The 13916-nt window shown below is 49.8% G+C and overlaps 1 protein-coding gene across 2 annotated transcripts in view; it reads right to left on the bottom strand.

The window, feature by feature from the left end:
• LOC135394429 (ABC transporter G family member 20-like) overlaps positions 1-13916 on the bottom strand; it is a 383626-nt gene that overhangs the window by 39027 nt on the left and 330683 nt on the right. For both annotated transcript variants that reach the window (XM_064625169.1, XM_064625170.1), the window contains exon 12: positions 942-1048. In XM_064625169.1, coding sequence (XP_064481239.1) covers positions 942-1048 — 107 coding nt within the window. The remainder of the gene's footprint in view (positions 1-941; positions 1049-13916) is intronic.

Raw genomic sequence — 13916 nt, 5'->3', positions numbered from 1 at the left:
TGCGCGAAGTGTGTAATCATGTTCTCGAAGGGGGGACAAGTGTCTGCGTTGCTGATCTCTGTCGCCGAGACTCGCTTTGTCCGCACCTAATGGCGATCACAGTCGCTGCCTACCCACGTTTGCGCGCGATGTGGATCCTGCATCAGTGCGTTTTGGGTATTCCTCACGTATAGTGGTCTTGGCGAAGCGCGCTCTGTTCTATCGTGCCCAGCGCCGGGACGCATGGCATCAGCACAGAAATACACCGTAGTCAGACATTACATGTGACCGGAAACACCTCAGAATCCTTCCATAAAAATATGCGGGGGGTCGAGCAGGGTCTCTGGACGTTTTAGCGTGAAATCGCCCAACTGCGATCATGAGCAACGCCGCAGTGGTCGAGTCTGTGGATTACTTTCGCCCACCTGAGGGTCTTTAACGTGCGCCGAAATCTCGACACACGGCACACCCCAAATTTATGAAAAACTGTGTAATAACGAGTTGCACTTGCCTTCCTTTTCCTATCAGGGATCATTACTCGGCTGATGTCTGGGTCATTGCCAAACTGTGCTGTTTCCCGTCATTTCTGTCACCGCATCGAGTAGGCACGATTGGCACTCGATAGTGACGCGGCAACTTCCTGGACGATTCAGGCTTACAAGGAACTGGAATCACGGGATGCCGACATCCTCGCGGGATTCGTGAAGGCTTGACTACTGTCTCCACTCGCAGCGGAGAACTGAACACTTTGTCAGGCAATACAGTTTATCATCGTAAGAGACCACGTACACAAGTTGTCTCATCGCCCTGCTGGGTAATATTACTTACCTATTTCACTAGCGTATTGGTTCCAATATTGTTTAAATTCGCAGAACGACCGCTCGCGAGTTTCGCGAGAATTACTACTTATACAGTATTGTGAAGCTCGGATGAAAATTTGTCCTGATAAGGCATCCACTTACCCGTATTGCTTGAAAAGTGAAGTTGAACTCTGTGAGAGTGAGTTGATTCAGGATACTTTTGTATGCTTGCAGCATGGTACTCAACAGCGTGCCTCGAATTTGGAAATCTGCAAAGTCAAACAACGCTCTTAGCGTACCCTTCCTTACCACTGCAGCCTGCACACTAAATGTCTGTACTCAAACTTGTGGAAACCCGGTGTTTCCACAACCTCGGGGCGTCAGTTGTGGAAACACCGGGTTTCCACAATTGGCGCCCAACGTTTGGGGTCACAGTTCGTCCGTTCGACAGCGGGGAAGACGCAGCACGCGTTGTTAATTTTTCCTTTGGTACGTTTTTTCTTTTTCTTTTCTTTCATGCAGGACCCGCCGGTTTGTTTGTGTTCTTTTTCCGGGGTGTCATTTTTTTTCTTTTTCTTTTTCTTTTTTGAGCTAGCGTTGTTGTTTTGAGTGTGTTTCAGTTGTTTGCGAGTGCTTCGCAGCTCCCACTCGGTGCCCGAGCCCCGGAGCCGATGCACCATTCGCCGCCGCCAGGCAGATACAACCTCCGGAACAAAGGCCCTGTTCATCAGCGGTCTCGTTCAGAGGAGAGACTGGTTTCGGACAACTCGGCGCCTTCGGAGCCGAAAGGACCAGCCGAGGGCAAAGGAGCACATGCAGTGCCTCCGTCCCAAGGTACGTCAATTACGGTATCTGCAGTGCCTGCAGTGCCGCAGCTTGACTCCGCTATAACGACAGAACTCTTGTCATGCATGACGGAGTTATGTTCGTTGGTGGCACAACGCCTTGATGCCGGGTCGGTTTCACCGCCGCAGGCACAAGCGCCCCTGCGACTGAATTTACCGGTCCCTACCTTCTCAGGTTACACCGATAAAAAGTCGGTCGCAGACTTCTTGGATGACCTTACAGCCTATCAGACTGGTATGGGAATCTCAGATGAAGTCCTGATACAACGCATCCTGCAGGTTGCTTTGATCGGAGACGCCGCTCGCTGGCTTCGGCTGCAGTCGAGGTTTACGTCCGTTCAGGACTTTCAGAAGCGGTTTAAGAGCGAATTTCTTCCACCGGATTACGAATATCGTATCCTGGAGGAGCTGCATAAGCGTACTCAGCATCCAGATGAGACCTTAGCAGAATTCGTTCGGGCCTTGCAAGACCTGTATAGCAGAGCTGAACCTACTGCTACAGAGGAGCAGCGTGTGACGCGGGCTATCCGTCAGTGTCATCCTCGCTACCGGCCCTATCTTCGAGCCCATCGCTTTAATAGCCTTGAGGCGCTGGCGCAAGAGGCTCGCTCAATTGAAGGAGACCTCTTAGCGGAACTCGACTATCGGCCCCCGCCGCCGCCTGAATTGGCGTTAGAACCGCGCTGTGCGTGGTCAGCGGGAGCAGCCTCGGTTGAGCGCCCACCTGCAGTGGGACTGGATGAGCAGAACCGCAATTATTGTGCGGAGCCATCACGCCGAGCACCCGATCCCTTCCGTTATGAACAGAGGGCGATCCCCGCAGGAACGAGCCTTGGCAGACCCGTCCTGTCCCATGATCATGGGCAACCCGGCTATTTAGCTGGCGAAACCCCAAGGAGGCCGCAGGAGCAACGGCATGCTCCGCGGCAGCAACGCAGAATGCCAGCCGGCTGTTGGACGTGCGGCAGCCCGGACCACTTTCGTCGGGACTGTCCGCAGCAAAGACCAAACCCCCGTAATGTGCCAACGGGAAACGGTCGCAGCCGACGCCGGTAAACAATCGCTCAGCGACGTCGGCTATCTGCCGAAAGAGCGAACGAACGGTTACAATCCGTGACCCTGATAATTCAGAAGCTGGCTTTGCAAGCAGCAAGATAAAAGGAGACGCTTTAGCTCCTTTTGCTTTTTCTGTCCGAGATAACATCGAGGACAAGGAACCAAACATCGCTGTTCGAATTTTGGGATTTTGAGATTACATCGCCCTTATCGACACGGGAGCTACAGTCTCCCTTATCGGCGATTGTGTTTACGAGCACTGCGCATCACGGAATCTGGAATTGCAATCCACAGATGTCACTCTACGTCTTGCTTCCAACGACGTGATTCCAGCACAAACTGCAGTTGTGCTCTGGCTTCGCTTTGATGGGAGACGACGAAAGCAGCGCTTCGTCCACCTTCCTGGCCTGGCAGTGCCCGTTATCCTGGGCAGGGACTTCATCATCCGGCAGAAATTTGTGCTGGACCTGCCCAATGGAGGATACGTCTACCACGGATCGTCAGGATTTTTTCCTTTCGCCGTGCCACAGGACAGCAGTTCAGCTAAGCAAGCTGCAGCAACGTCCGTCGAACCGTCCCCGCTCCCGACTGTCTTGGGGTCATTTCATGGTCCCGAGGAGGAGCGCCGTCAGCTTGAACAAGTACTGCGGCAATTTGACGGTGCCTTCACGGAAAAACCCGGTAAGTCGTCTGTGTTACAGCATAGCATAGACACGGGTAACGCTAGGCCCTGGCGTTGTAATCCGAGACCATTGAGTGTGCATAAGCGTGCTTTGTTAGACGCTGCTCTTGATGAAATGCTCCAAACCGGTGCAGTTCAAAGGTCCCAGAGCCCTTGGGCGTTTCCTGTCGTCCTGGCTCCGAAACGTGATGGTACAGGGTCGGACACACATAAGCGTATCGCGGGAGCGCATGACCTGCAAGTATGCCAGCGCCGCGCAACGGATGCTCCTGGGTTTGAGACCTCGCGCCTAGCGAACATTCGCCACCTCTCGGTTGGGTCCGTCATTGCTCTCGTGGCGCCGGCGAGCGGGGAGACCCACCTGCTGTTGCTATTCAATCTCTGTTGACGATGTTTTGATGAGTGCGTGGCGCGGTGTAATCTTTTACGACATCACCGTCTTATCGGGATCAAGAAGGAAAGTGAAACAGACGGTTGTGATGGCATACGATGCATCCTTCGTAAACGAACAGATAACTATATATTACAATAAATGCAAGTATGCCACGACATGCGCCTGTTTCACTTGTCTTCTTGATTCCGATAAGACAAAGATTACGCCGCGCCACGCACTGATCAAAACATCGCCAGCAGAGATTGAATAGCAACAGCAGGTGGGTGGCCCCGCCCGCCGGCGCCACGAGAGCAATGACGGACCCAACCGAGAGGTGGCGAATGTTCGCTAGGCGCGAGGTCTCAAACCCAGGAACATCCGTTGCGCGGCGCTGGCATACTTGCAGGTCATGCGCTCCCGCGATACGCTTATGTGTGTCCGACCCTGTACGGCTAGGTTATGCGTCGATTACCGTCGACTTAACGCAGTAACTGTAAGGGACTCTTACCCCTTTCCGTCCATCGAGTCTATTATGTATTCCCTGGGCAACGCTACAGTGTTCTCAACGCTTGATTGTAGTAGAGGGTTTTTGCAAATCCAAGTTGCCCCGGAGGATGTCCCGAAAACAGCCTTTACCTGTCATAGGGGTTTGTTTGAGTTTGTACTGATGCCTTTCGGTCTGTCTAACTCTCCCGCCAGTTTCCAACGGCTAATGGATACCGTATTGGGAGATGCGAAGTATAATTTCGCGATGGCGTACATGGATGATGTCGTAGTGTTTTCCAGAAACTTTCAGGAACACTTGGAACACCTGTCAATCGTCCTTGCAAGGATGAAGCAGGCGGGGCTAACCATCAACCCCCGCAAGGTGCAGCTGGCATCGCCTAGGATCAGCCTTCTCGGCTTCATGGTGGACGGAGGAACCATCAGTCCTAGCGATGACAAGCTAAAGGCGATCATGGAGTATCCGGTTCCCGGTAACATAAAAGCCTTGCAGCGTTTCTTGGGTATGGTTGGTTTCTACAGACAATTCATTCCTAATTGCGCTGAGTTAGCGCAGCCGCTTAACCGGTTGTTGCGCAACGATACACCCTGGCAGTGGGGAGAGGAGCACGAACGATCATTTCGAGCTCTTTCTCACGCGATCGCTAATACGGCCAGGCTATATTTGCCTGACCTGAACAAACCGTTTGTAGTGCAAACAGATGCTAGCGATTATGGGGTTGGCGCAGTTCTCTTGCAGGAGCATGACGCTATTCTCTGTCCAGTGGCTTTTGCAAGTCGCACGCTGAATCCCGCAGAACGGAATTACTCCGTCACGGAAAAGGAGTGCTTGGCGATCATCTTCGCTGTCAGGAAGTTTGATCTGTACCTGGACGGCACCACTTTCACTGTCCAGACTGACCACCAGGCACTTTCTTGGCTGCAGCGGCTCCGCAACCCATCTGGACGTCTTGCCAGGTGGGCCCTGATGCTACAAGGCTACTCCTTCAACGTGGAGTACAGGCGGGGCTCGACGAACGTGGTAGCAGACGCGCTTTCCCGTGCGCCTCTATCGGAGGGGGGAGAGGAAGGCACCGAGGCGCCTTCCCAGCTCCTGGCAGCAGCACAAGTGGCACGAGACGTATCTTCGTCTTGGGGCACGGTCGTGAGCAGAGAGCAGCTCCTAGACGCTCAGAGAGCGGACGGCCTTTGTCAGCGGGTGTCTCAATGGTTAGCTGAGCAGGACTCGGCAGGCACCGGAACGACTGACGGACGGCACGACTCCTATCTGCTGGGCAAGGATGGCATCCTGTTCAGATACATACCCCAGGCGGATGACGATGACGGCTCATCCCCATTCAGAGTCGTGGTGCCACGGAAGTTGCGTAAGTCTTTCATACTTTACTTTCATGATTCGGCCTTGGCAGGTCACAGCAGTGGCAGGAAAACTTATGAAAAGTTATGTCGTGTTGCGACATGGCCAGGAATGAGGCAGGATGTAACAAAGTATGTTCGTACTTGTCCCGTATGCCAGAGAGCAAAACCTCGTGGTGGTTTACCCCCTGGGCGCTTACAGCCTATTCAGAGTAATAGGCCCTGGCAGATAGTTGCTTGTGATGTGATGGGACCGTTTCCACGTAGTTCTAGAGGTAACCAGTATTTGTTTGTGGTTACTGATCATTTCACGAAATGGGTTGAGCTGTTTCCTCTCAGGACGCTGACTTCCCAGAGAGTGTGGGAAAGACTACTCGACACCTTTTGCCGGTTCGGGTTTCCTGCTCAGCTCATCACAGATAACGCTACCTACTTTACAAGTAAGGTGTTCTCAGATTCTTGCGCTGTCTTAGGCATTCGGCACAAGAAGACTTCCCCATATCACCCTCAGGCTAACATTACCGAACGTGTTAATCGGAACCTGAAAATGATGTTGGTTGCTTTTACTAGTCAGCACCACCGTGATTGGGATCTTCGCCTTGCTGAACTGGCGTTCGCTACACGGACAACAGTAAACAGATCCACAGGCTTCACCCCGGCGTTCCTGAACTTGGGACGAGAGGCCCCTTTTCCAGTGGAGAATGCTCTGGGCCTCCGGGATGGTGCTACCCGGCCTCCTTATTCAAGGTTTGCTGAGGACCTCCGGAGTCGACTGGACGATGCAGCCCGGACGGCTCGGGAGAACCTGGACGTCGCAAGGTTGGACCAGGCTCGCCAGTACAACCGTGGACGTCGGAATCTCACCTACAGCGTCGGTGACCTCGTCCTTCGACGGACTCACCCGCTAAGTGATGCGTCACGAGACTTTGCAGCTTAACTCGCAGATAGGTGGGATGGCCCCTTCGAGGTAAGTGCGTGCTCCTCCGGCCTCACTTACAGGCTTCGTCGCTGCAACACCGGCGAAGAGACTGGGCCAGTTCACATCTCGGACCTGAAAACTTACCACCTCCGGGACCCGGACGGAGACGAGACCGACCTCCCGCCTCCTCCCCTGCAGGACTCGGACCAGGGAGCCCCTCCCGGACCTGCAAGACGTCGCTACAACCTACGTCCCCGTAGACAGCGCACGTGACGCCACCTCATCGGCCGCTAGTTTCTAGTGCTCTCGATTTGGTTTGGTATTTTCGCTAATTATCTGTCTGTCTTCCGTTTTCACGACTGTTTACGATAATTAGTGTTGTGCGAGGGCTGGACAGACCCTCTCGGCTGGGAGTTCCCTCCTGACCGTTGCCTTCTTTTATCATTTTTTTAAAGATGGCTCCACGTCACAACCAGACCGGCCGGAGCAGTAGCCGAGGGTGCTCCCGCCAGAGGACACAGAGGCCCACCAACACCCCTCCAGGGACGCCTCCTTCGGCCAGGCCACCGCAGCCTCGCCGACGCTTGCCTCCGAGGAACATTGCTACATGGACCGTGGTTGCGGATGGGTACCCGGTGGCATGGGCCTCCCGGTCGCGCTGGGCCTCCCAGCACCAACCCTTGCGCGGCGATGACCTCAACGAAGTGCCTCGGCCCTTCAGGGGCCTTACGTTGGAGGAGAGGCATCCGGCGGACCCTCTCTCCCCCTTGTCCGAAGAGGAACGGCGGGCACTCTGCCCTATGTGTGCGGTGCCGGAGATCCACCGATCCGCTCATCGCCGAGTACGCCTACATCAGTCCCGGCTCGATGCAGCACGCGCAGCACGCAGGGAGCGTGCGGCGGCGAACGACATCGCGGCAGCTGTCGCACTCCTCCAGCGCCAACGCCCAGACCTCCTGAACGTTCCGGCCGCCCCTCCACCCCGTCTTCCCGAGGACTGCGTCATCGATATGCCGGGCGACGTGTGAGGACCGCTCGACTACCTGACCCTGGTCGCCGCTTGGTGCGGCGTTGGGACCTCCGGGGGCAAGGCCCCACGGACTTTCCGGTGGCTACTGCCATTTGTAGACGTCAGGTCGACCTCTGGTCCTTCTTCAGATGAACTTTTCGTCTCTTCATCTTCTGTTAGTGAGCGGGTCGCCCAGTCTTGTGGGGAGGGGGAATTGTAGGACTTTATCTGTTTTCACGTTTCGCCGGGCTGAACTTTGTTATCGTTGTTGGTTGTTATCATCATTTGCTGGCATTATCTACTGTTGTGGCTGCGGAACTGTTGTAGGGGGGCGTGGTCGTTCGTATTTAAGCAAGCGTTTTCCCGTGCGGAAAGGTCTTCGGGTGGTTGCCGGTTGTTACGGCGGTTGCGGGTCGAACTGCTGTGTAAAGGTATGGAATAAATCCTTGTTTGTTGTTTGAACCTTTTCGTTTGCTGTGTCTTCCTTGGCGACGGAACGGACGGACTGAAGCCCCGAGGTTGTGGAAACACGGGTTTTCCACAAACTCTAACCGCCGCATTGTCGAATCAGCTCATGAACAATTTTATATAACAGGTTGATATATAACGGACATATGCGCCACATGAACAGTTGTCCTGCCTCTCCTTAACACCCTGGATATTTAAATATATGCTATTTAAACTGCAACTGTAACTATTTAAACTGCAACTATAGTGGCTTTAGTTACTCCATATAGCAGTCATCGAGAGAAACGCGCTTTTGGTTAATCACAGGCGCAACACCCATGTAGCTGCAGTGAATGCGTAGCGTTTTTATCGCGGACGCACACGGAACGAAACAGGTGAATAAAAACGTATATAATAACAAGAAGAGCGAATGTTTGTAATTCACATCACTCGGCATGAATATCATACCTCTATGATTCACCGTCATGAATATGATATCCCATTCATTCGTGGAAAACCTGGTTCAACACCAGCTTCGATGATACAATATTTCTGAGGCAGCTTGACAGGTCAGCCAATTTTAGCTCTTCTGAACAAAGTACAGCGTTCGCGAAGGCAGGAAGTAACAATAATATGGGAATAAAAAAAGCGTGGGTTTTCGCATGTAGGTGTGTAACCCGTAGATGCGCGTACAACGTTAGAGAAAAAGGTATAAACAAGGTACAATAATGGGCATTCTGTTTCATACGTTTTGATTTGGAGGGCATACCATTGGAGGTTATGGAAGAGGTACAAATTTGCGATGTATACCTCAAAGCCTTCTCAACGGTATAAAACAGGTATAAAGGAGAGCTAACGCAACATATTTATACGTCATCACCACGCGTTGATACCCGGTACCAGGTATAGATCGCCGAGGCTATACCTCTCATGGTGTAGGTGAGGCTGCTCATACCTTCTGCGTTTTTACACCTTTATGCTTTTTTATACATTTACTTCCGCAACATGCTATATCGCTATTATTTTTTGTTGTTGTTGAGACGGTATCAGCTAAGTTAAACGGATAATTAATTAAGAAACACAGGCACCATACAGTACCTGAATCCACATGGTGTGTTTATGACTGTATAATATCTGTATACGTGCAAAGACGAAATCTAGACGTCCTCGAAGCCTGTTTCACGGTTGGTCAGGGCGCCAGCGGTTCCTGTGTTCAATTACTCAATAACAGTCTTCATGTAAATTTTTTACGTGAACTATGAAATTGCTAAACTCGAGCTTCTGAAACATTTTATTAAGCACATAAAATGGAAGTTACCCAAGTTAGCGAATTTTCATTTTGGAAACCTGCTTTCATTCCTTTCTTAATGGCATCCGTTTTTCACATTGCTCATTATGTTGCAATGCAGTGAATATTTTATAACTCGACTGAGCGGCTAGCTTGTGAGTGTCGTGTAGCTTTTCAAGTTATGTTTCTGGAGTGTGAGGAGAGGGAATTACAGTAGTATTGAATGGTGCTTGGGGAGTGGCTGTTATACAACCACCGATTGCTTCTTGTGCAGTTGTTTGTCATGTAGTGCCTCTACTTGCCAGGCTGTTTTGCTGTGAATGCTCTGAAGTGGCTGCCAGCGCTTGTGAAGGAGAACTGGCTCCTTTGGTTCATGAAATTGGTATGCATCTGTGATTCAATTGATTACATCGCCTGGTATGTTTTAGTATGCGTTTTAGGTTTATCTCCCTGCAGTGATAGTCTAATTATTACTGACATAGGTACGTTGCTTTCAGAAATGGTTTCAGCATCTGTTTCTTATTGCTGACCGTGTTCAATCAATGCCATTCTTACCACCCTCTGCATCACGAACACAATTGTTTGTCATGCACACACTTCACACCTTGTAGCCCCAGCATAATGCATGGATGAGAAATATTTCGTTTTAGATCACCAGTTAGTTTTGTGTTTCTAGTAGTCCTCTGTAACAACTATATTGTGCTGCGTGTACTACTAGTCACACATGTTCTCCTGTATGGAATAACTGGCAGAGGAAGTTTTGGGACAAGCTTATTTCATTTTCTTTAATACATATTGTAGAATATGTGTGACATCTAAATAAACAAGGGTATCACTTATTCAGTCTCTCAATTTTTCAACATTGCGCCCATATATACTATTTTCATGTGTCTTGTCTGACTCCCCCACATTGTACAAGCCTTTGGATCACTACCCTGCAGATTTTGCACTATATTTACTGCCACGTGAAGCGCAATCGCAGGGCACTTGAAATCCCTCCAAGGTGTAGTAACATTCCTTTCAGGGAGCTACTATACTACTCTCGTGGTGTTGTGGGGCCCCTTTCACGAGAATTACTGCACTCATCTCACGGTATTATGATAACCCTTTCATGAGCGTTACTAAACTCCTCTCAAGATCTACTGGCTGTCCAATGAAGGGAGTAACGAGACTCTTTAACGAGTGTATCCTTACGTTGGCAACATGTTCCTGACCTTGAGGGAAGGACAAAAGACAAAACACAGAACGAACAGCACAAGACAAGGGAGTGCCGTCAGCCTTCTCTTGTGCTGTTCGTTTTGGTGTTTTGTCTTTTTCCTTCCCCCGAGCTCAGGGACATGTTGCCAACGTTAAGTATACACCATCTCGCTTGCATCTTATTTCTATGTTCAACACTGCACGCTTACACTCTATGAGGGGAGTGCAGGTACCCCCTTAGGATGGAGAGTAATTGTACACTCAAAGGAAGTGATATGCAGGGTGTCCCAGAAAACGTGTCATTGAGTTTTATTTAAAAAAGCTACGCATGATAGAATCATGCGGTCAACGGCATTTGTTCTTAATAGGTTTTTCATCTGCTGATATGCATATCATGTAACCGAACTTTAATTATGCAAATATTTGCGAACTGAACTCGGAAATTTGCCAAGTAGAGTCCATTGAACCAATGTGAAGTGTGTGCCGAATTTATTCAGATGAATGATAATTGACGGGAACATTGAGGAGATATCATATCGGAAAAAAAAATAGCCGAAAATCATGCTCTATACGGAGCTCCCAGAGGATAGCGCGCGACGAGTTTTTCACCGCAATCACCGACAAAAGGCCAAGTACGCTAGAAGCAAGATGCCAAGAAGCATTCCTAGCGTACATCATTTCGCTATGTCGGAGATGCGACGTTGGTGTGGGGCCCCGCGAGAAGAGAAAGAAGACGACTAGGCCAAGTACGCAAGAAGCAAGATGACATTGCGGGTACTCGTAGCATTTTTATGCTGCGCAAGGTGATTGCGACTAACCCGTTCGTGGATGCAGCGAAATGGATTGCAATAACAGAACTTCTCAACAGCGTAACATCAAAATCCTTCAGATCACGTTTCGGGACTTGCCATGCGGGAGCACTACGACTTTAAATAGCCCTAGAGTCTCCTTCCACGATGTAGTAACCTCAACAGCGTCAGCCTGGCGTATCGTGATATCGTTTCAAATTATCATATCGTGTACCGTACCGGGACGCTGCGAAGTGGTTTACTAAAATTCGCTAATGAGGGCATGCGAATGAGCCCCTTACTACCCAGCCGTTGGCTGATGTTGAAAGAATGTTTACCAAAAAGAAATACATCAAAATCCATCACGCCATAGAAAGATATTCTTCGATATCGCGAGCTGTTTCTGAATTATTCAGCTGAATGATTTTTGTGAAACGCCAAGTAGTTCTGTTCCCGTTTCTTAAAGAAGCACCAAAGTGCAATACACGGCGTGTACACGTTTTTGTGCACCAATTCTACGGTGTTTTTGAAGATAGTGTCCGGAAAATTATTGGTGCCAAGAAGCACACAATGCTTGCAAACCTACAGAAGCACTCACTGCAAAACCAAAACACGAACAAAGCCCCCAGCTGGTGCTTTAACCCCTTTTTGCGCCCAGAATGTGGAGCTCAGACGTTTTTCGGCCGGAGCAAGCTGGTTGCCATTACGGATTGTTGGAATATACCTCCATTCCGTGATGTATCCAGACATTGGACAACCCCATACATTGGCAGTCGTTTGGGGGTGGGGGCTTTGTTATTTCCGCCTTACACACATGTCGGCAATGATACACGAGCTTGTAACAACTCTGACGCAACCCTATAGTGAAGTGGACCCCACTGATTGTGACACACCACCCAAGTGGCGATTCTGGGTAAAGCCACAAGCAGTTGGTCACGGAGGAGCTGAACTAGGGGGAGTGATGTCTTTAGCATCTCGCTATTGTACACCGTCCCGATCGAAAAATCCCACAAGACCCCATCACAAATTCTAATGATCCATTAGGATACTTTGATGGGTCATCCAAACAGCTTATCGGCCCATTACAACTCCTAATGGTTCAACAGGACTGTTAGCGGTCCGACAAATGCTGTCCAACAGCCCGTCAGGTGGGCCGAATAGCCCCACAAAGAGGCCTGATGGTACCACAGGGCCCCTGGCGGCCCAACAAAGGCACTTGCTCAGTTTCTGCGGTCCTGTGGCCTTCTGGGTGAACTGTGACCAGTTTTGTGTTTGTTTTCCTCTTTGTTCTTTTGGTTTTCTTTGTTTATTTGTTTTTCCTTTTGTTTATTTGTTTTCCTATGTTTGTTTGTTTCCCCTTTCTCTTCGTTTTTCTTTTTGTTTGCCTTTATTTTTATTTTTTTCCTTCCTTGGAATAGCAAGCCGCCATAGCGGTGGCTAACCTTTCCCTCTTAATTTTTTTATATAATAAACATATCCCCCCCTTAGTGGCCCCACAGGAGAACCCAATGGTCCGTCAACGAGGCTTAGTGGTCAAAAAGATGATGCCTCATCGCAGATCAGGAACACCTAATGGGACATCAGAGATATGGCATAGCGAATAATCGCTAAAACACTACATGCAAGACCCCGCAAAGGACAGAACTGCAAAGGATAAGACGGAAACTGCGTCCTCTCCTGTCCTTTAGTGTTTCCTTGTATCGAAAGTTCTAGCTGTTATATATACGAAATGAGCAACGCTGTAGCCGACGTTCTTACAGTAATAATATGGCAGCTCACATTGTCCTGAGAGGCCGATAGACCTCTGACCGTCAAGCTACTAATGTTTTATGCCGTCTGACTCGTTGCGACCCGGAATATTCTAATACTGATTCAAGCTTGAGTTAAAGATTGAGCTCCAAGATTGAATTCGTGATATGTGACCCTCATAAAACTCCCCTAAAACTGATCAGCGCTCAGGGACCAAGCGGCGAACGCCCAGCGTGTAAAAATGGTTGAGCATCGCGTGACGCTCCCAGCCTATAAAAGGCCACGTGCCATGCGCCAGTACCAAAAACATCCACAAAAAGACTAGGATATTTATAGGTGGACGTCCCTTTCCGCATATCCGTCGGACGTCGCGTGTCGGCAGTTTCAACATTTTTTCCTAGTCCTGGCGGAGTTCTCTGATGAATGGACTGTTACCAGAGAGAGAGAGAGAGAAACGCGCGATTGAACTGCGGAAGTCCGATTCTCGGTGAACCTACAGAACGTTTCAACTAAAAGCAGCAAGAAATACAGACGTGGTGTTAGTCTTGAGCTAATACTCCAAGCCATTCCTCACTTTTATGTTGCTTGTGTGAGTAAATGAAATAAATTTAGACATCTCACCCCTTCTATTTAACCGCGGTAGTAAACAAGACTCTCGGATTCGCGAAATAAGCTATAAATATAGTGTTTGTACTGTCGGCATCCACTTCCACTTTGATGCCAATGTATCAAAGGAAATGGACACTGCCATCCTAAGTGAGGGGCCTTCCTTTAGGGCCTTCAGTTCTGGAGAGCGTTTTCTTCTTACTTTTTCTGTTTACTTCTTGAAACGCTGCGCACATTGTATATTTTGAAAAGTCTTCGACACAAAAACAAAAGAAACAACCGAAGCAAGCCAGTTTAAATTGTGTCATGACAGGCAGGAGT

Source organism: Ornithodoros turicata, chromosome 5, assembly GCF_037126465.1.
Source record: "Ornithodoros turicata isolate Travis chromosome 5, ASM3712646v1, whole genome shotgun sequence".
NCBI classification, from domain to species: domain Eukaryota; kingdom Metazoa; phylum Arthropoda; class Arachnida; order Ixodida; family Argasidae; genus Ornithodoros; species Ornithodoros turicata.
This window is presented reverse-complemented; position numbering and strand designations above follow the sequence as displayed.